The sequence below is a fragment of the Diaporthe batatas genome (assembly GCF_019321695.1).
Source record: "Diaporthe batatas strain CRI 302-4 chromosome Unknown Contig00021, whole genome shotgun sequence".
Classification (NCBI taxonomy): domain Eukaryota; kingdom Fungi; phylum Ascomycota; class Sordariomycetes; order Diaporthales; family Diaporthaceae; genus Diaporthe; species Diaporthe batatas.
Genome location: NW_025408568.1, coordinates 273278 through 289015, shown reverse-complemented (window position 1 = coordinate 289015; position 15738 = coordinate 273278). Strand labels below are relative to the sequence as shown.

The following is a 15738-nucleotide window of genomic DNA, read 5'->3' as shown; positions in this document are numbered from 1 at the left end:
GCGCTACCATAGATTACCGGGGGATGGACAACGGCTGAGAGTTTCCAGCCCCTTTTCGCACGTGTCAGGCAGCCCTTTTCCGGGCATGTTTGTCGAGATAGTGACCCTTATCGACGTCGGGATCGAGGCCAACGAACTCTAAATGGGACGACATTTTCGTGCAGCAGGGACACAACGGCGCCGGCTCGTGCAGATTTGGCCGTTAAAGCGATCCTTCGAACTCGTCTCTGTCTGTGCTTGTCGGCGTTTTTAATCCCAATAAGAGGCAAAAGCATTCCACCTGTGGACCGACTTGGCTTGTAGGCGAAAACCTTACGTCTCGTATCGATACCATGGCCGAGTTTCAGATCAACAACGAGGACCTGACAGGCCTCAAGGGCAAGGTTATTATCATCACAGGTATGCCAACCACATTGTGCCACTTATGAAATGGCACAGGTGCATAGTGGGTGGTGATACATGGGGGACGGTGCTGACTGAGACATTCACAACCCGCAGGCGGCTCCTCGGGCATCGGTGAGGGGACAGTCCAGCTGCTCTCCTCGCTCGGAGCGTCGGTTGTCAACGCAGACATTGCACCCCCTGCCGAGTCGGACAAGAACGTGACCTTTATCAAGACGGACGTGTCCAAGTGGGCAGACCTGACTGCTCTCTTCAAGAAGACCAAGGAGATTCACGGCCGGATAGATCATGTCTTCGCCAACGCAGGTCTCGGGCCCCGTGCGGACTACTTCTCTACCGAGGTGGATGAGAATGGCGACCTGAAGGAGCCGTCGTACGACCTGCTGGATGTCAGCTTGAGAGGGGTGATGAACACGACGACGCTGGCCATCTACTACTTCCGCCAGCAGCCCGAGGGCGGCAGCGTCGTGATCAATGGGTCGGTGATGGCCATCCAGCGATGCAGAGCAGCAGACTACGGTGAGTTGCCACTTCAACCGAACACAGGGAGAGAAGCCCCGTCTTGGCGATCGCGCACACGACGCTGACTGGCAGTCACCACACAGCCACGGCCAAGGCCGCCGTGCACGGTTTCGCAAGAGGCCTGCACCCCGTCATCGCCGCCTACGGGCTGCCCATCCGCCTGAACGCAGTGGCACCGACGTGGACCAACAGCAGCGTCCTGCCCGGCCTGGAGGAGCTCATGGCCAAGATCGGCGTCGAGGTGCAGCCCCCGTCGGCCGTCGCGCGCGCCGTCGCCATCCTGATGGCGGACAGCAGCCGACACGGCCAGAACATCCACATCCAGTGCGGCAAGTTCAAGGAGATCGACGAGTCCGTCATCCTGCCCGTCGCCGAGGCCATCCGGGGCCCCGACTACCCTTCCGAGGACTGGGTGCTGGCGCGCGCCATGGAGATCATGGCCGAGCAAGCGGCCAAGGCACAGGCATAAAGACATGAAGGCCCAGGTGGCTACCTCAGTGAGGGGGGCAGCGGCAGCAAGGGCAGCACATTCAGCGAGGGGGAAACATGTGCTGCTGTGTTACATCGGGTGTAATGTTGGTCCAAAAACGGCCATACATGGGTGTCACCCCACAAGCCATGACTTGCGGACACTCGGGACTTCAAGCTGGATGCCAGATGCAGAGCCTGACATAGGCCTTGCCACATGAATACCAAGATTCAATGAATGCCATGGTACATCGGATGTTTGAGCTCCCATGCTCTCAGGTTGAGTGGATTGTTGTTGGACCACGGTCCGACTACGCCTGAAATGTTTGTCTGAATTCCAACTATAACGCCAGCTTTCCGGGGGTCGCTGGAAAGGAATATGCGGATGTTCTCCCCTGGGCTACTCTGGCCAACAACTTCTGCAGCCATGTCCCCTGTTTGCAGACGGGCAGCGGTGGCCTGGCCCAGGAGATTTGCAAGACCCATTCGGGCCCCATAGACTAGATGCGGAATGATCCAGGGCCCAATGGAATTCTAAGGCCCTGCAGCTGTCAAGCACCCCGTGCGTTCACTGACGCCAAACTTCGGAATCTGCCCCGGTAACAAGTGGAAAGCCGTCAACGGTCCCGGAATACTCGGATGAACAAGCAAAATGAAAGTGACTGCCCCTCCCAATCCCAAAGAGGACGTCTTCGCTGAAGCTGATCCTCTATGCCAGCGGACGGTATGGATCAGATCAGTGGTGCTACGTCACCGCCTCCCTGCTACCGGGCTGCCCAGGTGGCCTGTGGCCTCAATAAATCCACTGATAGTCGTCGATGAAACCGCAGCCCCACATCACGTTCGGGCCCAGAAGAGGCCGCTCAGCCCAGATCTCCGTGGAGTTTCCACCGTCTCGGACTGGTTCTCGAAGGACGTCAGACCCGACTCGGCCAGCACTTGTTCCTCGAGCGGTGCATCCCGTTGTCGTTGCGCTGTTGCTTCGTCGACCTCGCTGGTGAAAGCCTGGCCCTGGATGGGGCCATCGGCAGGCTTGGGAGACCCTGTGTACCGCGCACTAACGTCCTTGGCAATGAAATAGACAGCTGTAATTATTATGACGGTGCTCAGCAGGTGGGAGGTCATGGACGGCTCGGGTTTCTCATGACTGGCTCGTTCCGCCTTCCACCTGGCGACGAGCAGATCCCTCTTTGCCTCGGCGAGCTCGTTCTTCAGGACTCGCAGCTGGTCATGTAGGCTTGCCACGCCTCCCGGGACACCTTCCATCGCATGATCAGGGGCGAACTGGCCACGCCGACCAGCAAGAGCAGATGCGATCCGGGAGCGTAATCGTGCGGCCTCGGCCGCGGCAGCTTTAGCAGAGGCTTTATCAGCGGCGGCCCGGGTCGATCCAGGGGCCGGGGCGAATGGGTCGACCTCGCTGGACCGGATGAGATGTATGTTGGAGTTGTACTCGGTGCGCGGAATGCCTCGCTCCTTGGACAGGTACTGGGCTTCTCGTGAGGCGCCCAGGCCGCCCAGGTTGAAGAATCCGCCGCTCCCAGCGCGCAAAGCCCCGCTCGTGCTGAACCGCTGTCGTCCGCATGTGCTATTGCTTGCGCGGATCACATCGCCGGTGCGGGCCGAGATGCCTGAAGGGATCGTGGGCATTTTGAAAATCATTCTGTCTATATGTGCACTTCGGTTGTTGGGTTGGAGATGGAGTTGATGAACAAGACGATGGGCTGTGCAGTTGCGCGTGACGTCGACGACCCTGACATGTTGGCCGACACATGGAACGCGGGGTTGATCGTTCGAGCTTCCCCCCTGCAGGAGAACAGACTGGTTCGCCCTAACTAAACACAAGGGGTCGGCCCTTGGGATGCGGGGTGACAGCCTCGGCTTCAGTGTTCCGAACGCTGGCGCGGGGCGGCCTTGCCAAGCAGATATGGACTCAGGACTGTCCTTATCATAGCATAACTGATGTGGGCTTGATGTTATATGGGGAACATGAGAGAATCAAAGCATGTGATCAGGCTACTCGATATATATATATATCTAGGTATATATATAGTTTATACATACATCGCATCAAGTTGTTTCGCAGCCACTCCAGGGCTGCTGTAGTGCAACTTCCCATGTCTTGGACTGCTCGCTGGCAGGCCGTCTTCCCTGCTACGGTGCCAACGAACCCCTGGTTGGAACCTCCAGCTGCCCTGACGCCCTGACGCTGTGAGACCAACCAGGCCTGGGTCTCGTGACATCACCCAATATTCGATGCGCGCCCAGGACACTGCCCAGGCCATCCACAACGGGTGATCTTGACCCATACTTCTTCTGCCTGCCTCGCGCCTTCACTCGCCATCCGCAGCATGCCGACGGGTCTGACGGGCCGAGTGATCTCGTGCAATGTCCAAGGCGAGCCACGAAACACGTCGTGTCGTGCTGGCGCAGAGGGTTCGGGTACCGATTTTGAGCCTCCTCCGCGGAGATACTCTTCTCTGGAGTCACTCCCGGCTCCTTCCTGTCTCTTTAAAGGTCTGGGCTAGAGCTGTCAGATGACATGGGATGGTTCCGGTCCAGTTTCTCTTTGCTAATATGACGCCTGTTTGTGTGGTGTTCTGGTCGCTCATCACGTAAAGAAAACGGTCTCCTGGGTCACGACATGTTTCTGTCTCTTGCCAGGCCAACATGCAGGACCCTTACGCCCGAGTGACTGGCAGAGCTGGCCACGCCATGGCCACGCCAGGAACATCAGACGGCAATTGCAATATGGGCAATCGAGGATGTCCCGCGTCTGGGATGGAGCAAGAGGTTGTGAGCAGTAGTACAAGACCACATGGCAGTGCTACTCTCATAGACTCTGGCGCACAGTCCTTGTTCATCCCCAAGAGCTTCCAATTGATGACTGTAACCCTGGATTCGAAGGCCACCTTGTTCCCGAATCGATGCTCCTGGACCTGAGTGAGACGACACAGCTCAGCACAATCGCACCTACACGTACACTTGCACGCACACGTTACCCCCCTGGGACCCCCCAGACGACACTGCAGGCCCAGCGGAGTAGAAGTCATTCGCACCTATGCTTCATCCGAGCCAGTGGCAGGTCAACTTTGACCACTACCTCAACCCATTCCTGATACCACCGCCGACGAGGCTCCTGCCACGCAGTGCTCAGAGTCTCCTAGAACGCCATAAGCGATCACGACCGAAGTTAGGAAATGTTGCTCTTGGGTTCTGGGCCTTCATCGGGGCGCTGGTTTCGCTGTCCCTGATATCAATCATCGACAGACAAATACCGGCCTTCGAGAAGGCCGGCTCACCACTCATCATCGGCAGCTTCGTGAGTTCCCCTAGAGCACGTCACATGCGTGGCCAAAAACGCCATACCGTCCTCGCCAGGTTGACTGATGATCTCCATTTAGGGTGCCGCGGCCGTCCTCGAGTTCTACGCCATCGACTCGCCGCTCTCTCAGCCGCGCAATGCCCTCTTCGGGCAGATAGTCGGCAGCGTGATCGCCGTGGCCATGAACACGGCATTTTCCCAGCTCTCAGAAGCCCGCTACCAGGAGCTTCGATGGCTCGCTGGCGCTCTGTCATGCTCTACCTCGATATTTGTCATGTCCCTCACCGGGACTGTGCACCCACCGGCCGGCGCGACGGCACTGCTCGGGGTGACGGCTGACGAAGTGGCTCGCATCGGATGGCTGCTCGTACCCATGGTCGTATTGAGCACTACTGTCATGTTCGTCGTAGCTTTCATGGTCAACAATATCCAACGTCGGTTCCCGCTGTATTGGTGGACACCCGAAGAAGTTGGCTCGTTTTGGGCTCGGAGGCGCGAGGAAAAGGCGGCGAAAACAGCGGACCCCGAGGCTGCAAAAGACCACAATGGAAGCGAAGGCTCGACGGACCTTGAGCCTTGGAGGACGACTTCTCATGAGGCGGAGTACACGCTGGTGGTGACGAGACACGGCATCCAGGTACCGCCGAACCTGGACCTGCTCCCGGAGGAGAGGGAGTGGCTGGAGAGCTTGGGCGAACGATTTTGATTCCTGAATTCGGATTGATGACTGAGGCCATGATGTCAAAAGCGCAGCATGATACCCAATAAATGTAAATACTTGCCTCTTACGTAGCACTTGTGTACATACACATCACGTACATATTTGAAGAATGCCCGGGCCAATCCAGTGCGCTGGCTTGCCCCGTGGGAGAAAGAAAGCCAAGATCCCACACCCACATCCGCCCCAAGCGGGGCCAGGATCGGAGCCGACAGCCTCTCGGGGCTCGAGGATTAACGTATGCTGTGAAACAGCGCCTACCACGTCGGGGAGGCCTGGTTGCTTACGTGCCGGGACAGGAAGGCCAGTAGAGTGTAGCAATGTAGTAGTAGCGGCCTGGCGGCCAGCCCTCGCCTGGCTGCAACCCGGCTGTTGAGTGGCGTTGCTGGGGCCCTCTGATTCAGGGATTGCCGGGCTGAGGACGAGTCCTTACTCTGTCCGGATATTACGGGTCCCCCCTCCCTGCAGCTGGCTCCCGTCCCTCGAGCTCGCTGAACTCAACAGCCGTAGCTGGCACGGGTAGGGGGGAAGATCTTTTCTCATATCCATAAGGGGGCTGGCGAACATCAGCATCAACAACAACGACCACAACGACATTCGTGCATCGGATATCTCGACACCAACAGCACCAACAGCAGCAGCATCAACGACACAAGCCACGACCCACTGCCAATCGCTCCCCACGATTCCCAAAACCAAGTCGTCTGGTCTTCAAAGGGTCGACCCTGGTCTGGCCCGGCCGAGCTTTTCTACATCGGGCATCCAAAGTCGAGCGGCAGCCGGCGAGCTGGGTCCACACTCCGCATTCTGGCCTCCTGGCGCGCCAATCTGCGAGTCAACCCAGAGGAAGCCACGAGGAGCTGCTCCCAGAACCTGCTGCTGGCACGGAGCGGGTAGCAGCAAGTGACTCGTCCTCGTTCTCGGCATCTTCCTCTGACAGCTAGACCCTCGACCTCCGTCGAGCTTAGGGGTTGCCTGTCCCGGGCAAATCGGCGTATTCCCGAGCCAAATGGGTCGTCCGCCGACCAGCGGGTACTGCCACACCTGCCGGAAGCGGCGAATAAAATGCGGTGCGTATCAGCGTCTCTGCGTCTCAGCGTCCCAGCCCACAGGGAGGAGGAGGGGATGGCGATGATGGTGATAGCGACCAAGATGAAGAAGGCATGGGTGCTGGAGGGGGATGGAACATCTTAATCCCACATCCTCCGGGGACATGCACCACCTCCATCATCCATCCTGCCGGGCCCATCCTTCGATCCGGCGGGCTGCCATGTCTGCCTGTCTATCGGTTCCATCTGTTGCATCTATTTGTTGTTGCTGACTCGTCATATTGTGTCCCTGACTACAGACCGGACGCGCCCCTCATGTCTCCGGTGCCTCAAGTCCGGATACGCCTGCAAGGGCTACGACCTCGGCCTGCGCATGCAATCCCTCGTCGTCGTAACCGAACCAGAAGGCTCGCAGAGGCTAGCCCGCATCGTAGCACCGCCAACAGCCCCTGCATCAACGACCCTATCGGCAGCGCCAGCCCCTCCGCCCCTACACCAGCTCCGGCGTGGCCTCGCCCGGGCGCAGGGCCGCCGTGGGGGCAGCACCGACGATGATGACGACGACGACAGCGTGGGCGGGTACAAGGTGCTCCTGGGCGGCGCAGCGCTCGAGCACCGGCAGCAGCAGCAACAGGCTCGGCGCCGGCTCGACCCGCCCCCAGAGATGAACCTGACCGCGTTTCAGGAGCACATGGCCTTCAGTTACTTCTTCGCGACGTACGGCTGGGCATACTTCTGGAAGCCCTTCCTCCACCTCGCCAGGGAGACGGACCTTGCCCCCTCGGCGAGCCGCATGTGCAGCCTGGCCCTGGCCTACGGGCATATGGGCACCAACCATGCCGACAAGAGCCTCAAGTCCACCGGCCTCGAGCTCTACGGCCGCAGTCTGAGGGAGGTCCAGTCCCTACTGACACGAGGCACAGGGGCTAAGACCGAGCTGGCCCAGTTATGCGTGCCCATAGTCATACTCGGCATGTACTCTGTAAGTCGGTCCACACCATCTCGCCCCGTCCCGAACCTACGCTCGACCCCACTGGCTCTAATCCCGCAATATCCCCTGTTACCCCATCTCGCGCTCCATGTGTGAATCCAGTAGGCTGACTCGGGCGGCACTCTTAGTTTGCCATCGACCGCGACCTGCGGTTGATACACAATATCGGCGTGGCCCAGATCTTGAAGCACTGCGGCCCAGAGACTTTCCAGGAGGATCCTTTGCTGACCGCCTTCAGGTCCTGCAGGGCCCTACTTGTACGTGGTGCCCATCCATTTCTTGCCTTGTTCTGTTTTGCTCCTTGCTAACACTGCCGTGCAGATATGCCAGTCGTTCGCAATACGTCGGAGGACTTTCCTGGAGGACAGCAAATGGAAGACTGTACCTTGGGAGAAGCTGCCCAAGACGGCGCTTGACAGCCTCATCGACATCATGGCCGACATGCCAGGCCTGGTGAATGATATGGCCGCTTCGGAACAGCCAATATCTCCCACCACCAGGGCCTCTTTCCACGAGAGGGTCGATTGGCTGAGGGAAGCGCTGGCGACCTGGAGGTGGAACTGGAACCGCTCGTACCCCGATGTGGCCCGCGAGGTCCCGTCCAACCTAAAGCTCGACAGCATCGAGACGCCCGTCTTCAGGGAGCAGCTCGCCACCATGATCGAGTTCGACACCACCCAGCAGGCCCTGGAGATGCTGACATACAACGCGGCCCTCCTCTACCTCCTGCAGCTGGAGGACCTCCTGGAGATGGGCGAGCCGCACAACCCGGCCCGCCTGTCGGCCTTCGACATGGACTACATCCGCCACGCGGGCGACAGCCACCCGGCGACGCCGCTGCTGCTCCCGGACGAGGCCAGGTTCATCTGCCAGCCGGCCCTCGAGGCGTTCCGGCTGATCCCGTCGCTGTACAATAACCTGGTGACGACCAAGGACCGCATCATGGTCATCCTCGCCCCGCTGGGCATCGTCTACACCTCGACGCGCAACACGCCCGAGCTCAACACGTGCATGCAGTCCATCCTCGAGGACATCCCCTTCTTCCGCGGCGGCCCGCCCATGGAGCTGGACCTGTACGAGCTCGCCCTCGGCGAGGCGTGGAAGTCCAAGTCCCCCGCGCCCATCCCGGCCGGCACGAGCCCGACCGTGTCGGAAAGCTCGGTGGAGCTTGCTATTTCCCCCTGATTTGGGGGGGGGGTCCGGCATAAATGAAATGTGCGGGGAGGAGTGTGATACCGGAAGTAACATTGAAGATGACTGAATAATTTTAACGGCCTTATATCTGGTTTTGGTTCTATCCGCATACATCCGAGGACATACATGGCGCCTTTGTCCGGTGGTAAATTGATAACGGCCTTGTATGTAATCAACTTTTTTATGATTGGTCAGGGGCTTATGGGCTGGGCTGGGCGTCAAGTTATGACAAAAGTGCAAGACTCTTTTCGTATTCAGGTAGGCTTTGTGTCTCGCTGGCAGATTGGCGTCATCCAGCGGTAAATAGAAGTTACATTTTCACACCCCAGATTTTCGGTCACTGGTATCTGTCACCCCTGTCTCTGAAGCTAATACGCGAGGACAAATCTAACTATTTTGCTGTTTGCCCGCCGTTGCCCGTACCAACAGCTGGCAGTTGCGACATAGGACCATCACGAGTGATAAGCCTTCATGCCCGTTTAGCTCATCGGTAGAGCGCATCACTAGTAGCCCTTCAATAAGGCAATGATGAGGTGACTGGTTCGATTCCAGTAATGGGCACAATTGTAAGGAAATCTGCATCGCAAGATTTCGTTTCCTTTTTTGGCACCAATGTAGCATATAAATGTGCTTCTCAAGGTGCCAAGCAGAGTGAGACACAGGCCGATGTCTACCAGGAGCTAAATATGCCTTTGGTTGAAGTCAACATTGTTGGTTTTCCCGATTGTGGGTCCAGGAGAGCTCGAGGGCAAGCGGAGGGTTGTCATTCCACTCACTGTCCCTTAGGTTCGTTTCCCATTTCCCAGTCCCACTTATATTTTCTTGCTCGTTGGACAAGCGTCCGGAGAGAAGTGGGGAACCAACTGTAGGATAATTGGTTCCAGATTACTTGACTGCGGCAAAGCTACTACGGCAGCACCTACAGACCTAGATACTGAATTCACTTTTGAAGGCTTGATATTATGATACTGACCCAGGAATAGCTTGTCTTAGTATTAGTTACATTCCACTATAAGATCTCATAAGTTATAAAATCCGATAGTAAAGCCTCCTAATCTCGTATCCTATCACATCTATTCGACAACCTCCTAAGTTTTACGATCTTTAAATCACATGCTGCAGGTCACTCTAATTTAAAGCATAAAGAGAATCTCACTGCATAAATAATGATAGTAGACACAGTTTGACGGACGACTTTACGAATAGCAGCGGACCTCGCGGCTGGCAGGACTGCACACGGGAGATCAGACATGATTGTCCCTGGTGAAACAGTTTTAAAAGTTGTGAATCATGAAATTTGGATTAGTTTTGGGCTACAATCTGCTGGAGTCCGCCTAGATGCAAGTTAAGACCAAGTGCTACCTTACTTACGCTACCTCGCCCTCGACTTAGACCTCAGTGTCGACAAAGTCGATGCAGTTCGGATAACGTTGAGCTAACAAAGGCTGATTAGTACACACGCCCACGCCTGACCATGTCAGGGGAGTGTTGAAACTTACATCGGAGCACACTATCAGTCAACTGAGGATCCGTCAGGGTGTCGTTGACCCAGCAGAAGTCATCCGTGAGCAGGAAGATCCTGTAGAGTTTCGCAAGGGTTAGGTCATATTGTTTATCTGAATCTTTATTCACGACGACTACCTCTGACGAAATCCATGAAGAGAATGGGGAACTTACTGCTCGGTCTCAGGGGCGGCACCGAAAGTAGCACACTGAACGATAATGTAGTTGCCAAACGGCAGGACCTGCTGGACGGCCGAGGTGCTGCTCGCCTCCGACGTGCAGTCGGCCGAGTCCCCGCCGATCTGCGTCAGGTACAGCCACCGCTTCTCCTCCGCGCGAGACTGCACGGTGCCCGCGGGTGCGGGGAACGAGGCCACCTCGGGGACGGGCTCCGCGTCCGGCTCGCGCATCTTGGTCTCCATGAAGGGGATCGGCCCGCAGTCGTCGAGCCCCGGGTCGACGAACTCGATCTGGGCTTCTGGCACGTAGCAGTTGGACAGGGTCTTGAACCATCTCCTGTACACATGTGTCAGTCGTTGTCACTTCTTGTGTCAGTCTTGAGGGAGGTGGTCCGCGGCACTCACGTGTTGCCCAGTATGGATTCACCCTGGTCCGTGTAGCAGGTCAGGGTGAGGTCGACCTCGGTCTTGTACATCTTGATACGGTCCTGTCGCTCGACGGTCTCAGGGATGATGTTGCATTCTGTGTAGTAGATCGTCGCGCTTGGGCCGGTGGTATATGTCTGGGGTATGTCACCGCAGTAAGGGAAGCCCGGCGTGTTTGTATCTGTGTACATGCACACACCTGGTCAGATGTCCGCCAAAACACAAGCTCATCATCATTTGCTGTGGCTGGCGTATCACTTACAGTCTCCCGCGTACTCGATGATATCCCACTGAGTGACGTAGCAGCCGTCCGTTGTCCTCAGCCAGATGCTGGGCAGCCGTTAGGAAGGTTCATTGGCAGATACAATAGGCCGTTGGGAGCTCACTTGGAATCGACGATATTGTCGCCGTAAGTCCAACAGGTCAACGTCATTTCTGTTGCGTACTCGAGCGCTAGCTGGTTCGTGCAGAGCGAATACGGGCAAGTCTTGCACTCCGTCTGGATGCCGCTCTCAACTCTGGAAGGAATCGTGGTGGCATTGTCCTGTCTGCTGTCGATGATGGCCCCAGCGGCGAGGGGCACCAACGCCAAGAGGTTGGAGAGACGGGTTGTTCGGATCATGATGATGGTCGACGATTATAGCTGGATAATTGAAGCGCGGTGGTTTCCAACTCGATGAGAGCCTGTACTCATCAGGCGAGGGGTGGGGAGGTCGCGTCGAGCCGTACTTATAGAAACCAGAGTTTGCCCAGGTGACCTGTGACCCGTTGTTCGTGCTGACTTCCTCCTCCTGGTGGAACGCCTGAGAGCGAAGGAATGTCAGGCGTGATCAAGGAAGGTGGAAAAACCGACGACGTGCATGGCTCTCGTGCTATTGCTGCATCGAGAGTAATCAGAATTAATGAGGCTAATGCTCGACATGGCTGGCCCGTTTCCCCGGACGAGAGACGAGCTGACAAAACCTGCTGTCCATGGATATTGCAAGTAAGCAGTAGAGGGGCGCACTAGATCAGGTACGGGGTCTGCCAAGGTAGCACTGCAGCCAATACGAGGCAGCCCGTTCGAACCTTGAAATGACGGATAGTCAGCCGTCGGATTTGGCGTGTGCGTACAAGGATGAGTCCGACATCCGGGAGGCAAAAGTGTGGCTTCGCTTGTTAGTACTTAAGTAGACAAGACTGGGTCGAGCCAGCCATCAGTCTCTACTCGAATTAACTAACTTGAACCCTACTATACTAACATTTATAAGGTGTATAATAAATAAATATACAGTATATTAATATTTTAATACTTTTTAATTTATTTCTTAACTTTATAATAATTTATTATAAAATTTAAATAGTTATTATTAAATTAAACTTATTTTTTTATTTTATTTATTTAATTATATTTTAAACTTTATATATATATATATATATATATATATATATATATTAAGTTTATTATATATAATTAAAAACTATAAATTTTAACTTTTAAATTATATTACTTTATTTATACTTTAAAAATATTTAAAAGATTATTAATAAAATAATATATATAATATATATTTAAATACCTTAAATCGTTTAATATATTAAACCTATTATAATATTAAATTAATATATAATATGTAAGCTTTTAGTTAATCTTATTTCGTTACATATATTAAAATAATACATATCCTCAGCACAGCTTTCGACTAAATTCATTAGAATTCTCGCGTCGTTTCGCACTTGCAACACTTGCATAACCATTCCTAGGCCTCGGTTTCTACTTACGCACTGCTAACTCGAATAGCTGTGCTCAAGATGTCAAATTGATTACCGGCGATGTCTTAATCAGACATGCGCTGGACTGCATCACCGACGGTCAGTCCTCTTCAGTCTCCTATTAATTAGGCCCCAGGCCGTACGGGCGGCCAATATGCATGTCTAGAAAGAGTTCAGGATGCCTGGCCGACTCGACGTGCGGCCAGAGTAAAAATGGTGATGGGCTACAAAATACTGGGGGAGAATGTTGAATGTGGCCACGATGTGTATACGCGCAGAGCAAGGCCAGCCGCAGGATGCGTACACTCGGTACGAGGTGGAAAGGGGAAATGTAAAATCAACTGCATACTGGCGCGCTGTTGAAGCCATTGCCAGTGGTGCGAGACCTTGGAGAGGGCTTGGAGAAAGTGATCACTGGCTTCCAAAAAGTTCAGGTTGGCCATGTGCGAGGGGGCAACATCGTCATCAGATTGCCTAAGCAAGAGAAAAAGATGACCAGTACGTATGATCACATGTTTGAACAGCTGGGTAGCATCTGCCTTTGTTCATAACATTGAATCCGCATTTGTGCGGACAACGGGGAATGTGGAGACAACCCAAGAACGGAGTGGGTCGGAGCCAACCTGGGGCAATCTTACGTAGGGAACCAGATTTGACATCAATCCCCCAATGGTCTGATATCGCAATGGTAATGAAGACCATGGGAACGATGCGTTGTGAGTGAGCTTGGTGTAGAAGGGGGAAGACCTCGGGAGCCAACCAGTTGACAGCACACTGAAGACGCACAAAGTGTCTCGGAGGGCCTGGGGAGCTACCTACTTATTAGCACGCTACGCAGACGAAGAGTAGCGTTCGGCGTGGTACTGAAGAAAGTAAGACCGCGCTTCCAAGGGTTGCCAGCTTTACTCCCGAGCTTTGTACACAGTGAAAAATCCTGCCTCATCCGGTAGAAGTTGAAGTAAATGAGGGCATTCGCACACGAATCCACGAGCGCTTATCTCAAGCATGTTGGTTGTTTTGCCTCACTCTGGTCCAGTCAATGGCCCCCACTTACGTATGGACTGCATGGCGACCCACGTCGGGTGCGACATTTTCTGTCGAGGTGCCCACGCCATCCCACTCGGGAGATCACCTTTGCTCAACTCCAACATGGCTGACATGGCCATTACTTCTTGGTTTCTCAAGGACTATTCAACTTGGTTTCCTGTCCCAGCACGAGCATCGTAGCAAGGCCTTCCTCCGATCTATATAGCAAATATTCATCTCGCCAGTCAGATCTCCTTGTCCAGATCAACCCACCTCCCTAACCACCATCAGTTTTCCTCCCCTTCTCTGCCCGGGATTCAACCTGCGTCGCCGCTTGGCCAAGCAGGGGATCCCAGAATGAGCTCGTACATCGCAACCTTGTATTGGCTCTTGCTCAGAATCTTCGTTAGGCCCTCGCCCAGCCTTCAGCTTCCATCACGCAAACCCGGAGACAACATGATAGCTTACACTTGCGTCGTATCTGTGCACGCTGGAACTGCCCCTGAGGACGCTAACGCGCACCATGTTTATGACAAGAATGGGCGACTTGCGTCTTTCGTGAACCCACACGCTTCCGCATGAACACTTGGGAACACTTCACTCCTTTATGGCTTGTCTGTATTCATCCGGTAAGTGGCGTCGTGCCTTATTGAGCTTGGGCTTCGACTGTTATTCTATACACATACGTCTTCGTTCTAACCACCTAAATCGTACTCCAGCTACCGTCTCGCAGGCAGACTGCCGGTTCCAGACACGTCAAATGCCAAGATTCCCATTGTGAAGCCAAGCTTTGCTGCATCTCGGGAAGGCGGAGCTTGTCTCCGCACCACTTGGCTTGGCCATGCATCGTATCTGGTAGAGTTCCCTTCGGGGTTCCGAGCAATATTCGACCCTGTGTTCGAGGAGCGTTACAGTGCAATCAGACCCAAACGTTTCACGCCCGCTGCCTGCAGTACAGCTGATATTCCAGAGCTCGACGCGGTCTTCATCAGCCACAATCATCACGACCATCTCTCTCTGCCAAGCCTGAAGGATTTAAGTGAAAGGTTCCCCCACCTCCATATCTTTGTCGGCCGTGGCCTGGCCAAGTGGTTTCGTGATAGCGGATTCACGTCCGTCACTGAGCTGGACTGGTGGGACGATGCCGAGGTGGTCTTGCAAAGGCTCCCGAAGCCTGGAGCAAGCGATAACGGCAAGAATTCCATCGGCACGCCTGAGCAGATTACAGCCCGCATTTCCTGCCTACCTAGCCAGCACGGCTCTCTGAGATCTGGCTTTGACTATGGCCATACCCTTTGGGCATCCTGGGGAGTCAGCTCAGGTGGAAAATCTGTATGGTTCGCCGGCGATACGGGCTATCGCTGGGTGCCCGAAGGTATTGAGGAATTAGGACCAGGATTCGACGATCTTCCCCGGAATCCACAGTTCGCGCAAATTGGTGAGCTTCGAGGGCCATTTGACGTAGGGCTAATTCCTAGTGGGGCATATCACCCACGGTTCATGTACAGTGGAGTTCATGCTAGTCCTTACGATGCTGTTGAGATATTTCAGGACACTAGGTGCAGGAAAGCTCTGGCAATGCACTGGGGAACTTTTGCTTTGACCAGTGAGCTGGTGGAGGAGCCCCCTGAGAAGCTGAGAGAGGCTTTGAAGATCAAAGGATTGGACGAGATCGGACTGTTCGACGTCTGTGCTGTCGGGGAGAGTCGTAGCTTCTGAGCAATTATAAGTGGCAGTTCTGTTCAGACATCGGACGACCGTTCCACTTGTGATGAGCTGACCACCAGGCCCTGTTGATCAGGGGTGCTTGACATGCTCGACTGCCGCCCAGGTTCTAACTTCTAGCACATTACCTTATTATATATAATGAATAAAAAGAAGTTTAATATATATAAATATAAGTATATAAGATTTCTTTTACATTAATATATTTAAGAAGAGAAAACTATTTAAATATAAATATAACTTATATATATATACTTTAAGTTATATTTATAAGAGTATATTAAAAAAGTATAATATTAAATTGATTAAAAATAAAAGTTACTTAAATAAAATATATATAACTATTTTAAAGCATGCTTAAAAAAACTATATATAAGTGTTTTATTATATATTATTAAATAGTGAATTATAAGGCGTTCTTTTTATAGTTATAAATATCTAGTAGATATCTTTAAAAG

The 15738-nt window shown here is 54.0% G+C and overlaps 5 protein-coding genes across 5 annotated transcripts; 3 read left to right on the top strand and 2 right to left on the bottom strand.

Annotated features, from left to right (window-relative positions):
- Positions 1-332: 332 nt before the first annotated feature.
- KVR01_012734 (uncharacterized protein) lies at positions 333-1393 on the top strand (the record flags this gene model as incomplete). Its single annotated transcript, XM_044790768.1, has 3 exons — positions 333-399; positions 499-921; positions 1008-1393. 3 exons carry the CDS (start codon positions 333-335, stop codon positions 1391-1393), a joined length of 876 nt encoding a protein of 291 aa, XP_044638205.1.
- Positions 1394-2229: 836 nt separating this feature from the next.
- Positions 2230-4064, bottom strand: KVR01_012756 (uncharacterized protein; the record flags this gene model as incomplete). Its single annotated transcript, XM_044791665.1, has 2 exons — positions 2230-2964; positions 4059-4064. The coding sequence occupies 2 exons, from the start codon at positions 4062-4064 to the stop codon at positions 2230-2232; spliced, it is 741 nt and encodes a 246-aa protein (XP_044638227.1).
- A 389-nt stretch (positions 4065-4453) lies between these two features.
- On the top strand, positions 4454-8660 carry KVR01_012832 (uncharacterized protein; the record flags this gene model as incomplete). Its single annotated transcript, XM_044791477.1, has 7 exons — positions 4454-4714; positions 4797-5392; positions 5840-5912; positions 6215-6338; positions 6784-7466; positions 7604-7732; positions 7797-8660. 7 exons carry the CDS (start codon positions 4454-4456, stop codon positions 8658-8660), a joined length of 2730 nt encoding a protein of 909 aa, XP_044638303.1.
- A 1071-nt stretch (positions 8661-9731) lies between these two features.
- On the bottom strand, positions 9732-11728 carry KVR01_012766 (uncharacterized protein). Its single transcript, XM_044790938.1, has 6 exons — positions 11164-11728; positions 11040-11107; positions 10757-10958; positions 10347-10688; positions 10169-10248; positions 9732-10104 (listed from the first exon to the last, which is right to left on the bottom strand). The coding sequence occupies exons 1-6, from the start codon at positions 11397-11399 to the stop codon at positions 10058-10060; spliced, it is 975 nt and encodes a 324-aa protein (XP_044638237.1). The 5' UTR covers positions 11400-11728; the 3' UTR covers positions 9732-10057.
- A 2283-nt stretch (positions 11729-14011) lies between these two features.
- Positions 14012-15274, top strand: KVR01_012715 (uncharacterized protein; the record flags this gene model as incomplete). Its single annotated transcript, XM_044791323.1, has 2 exons — positions 14012-14131; positions 14324-15274. The coding sequence occupies 2 exons, from the start codon at positions 14012-14014 to the stop codon at positions 15272-15274; spliced, it is 1071 nt and encodes a 356-aa protein (XP_044638186.1).
- Between the last annotated feature and the right edge of the window lie 464 nt (positions 15275-15738).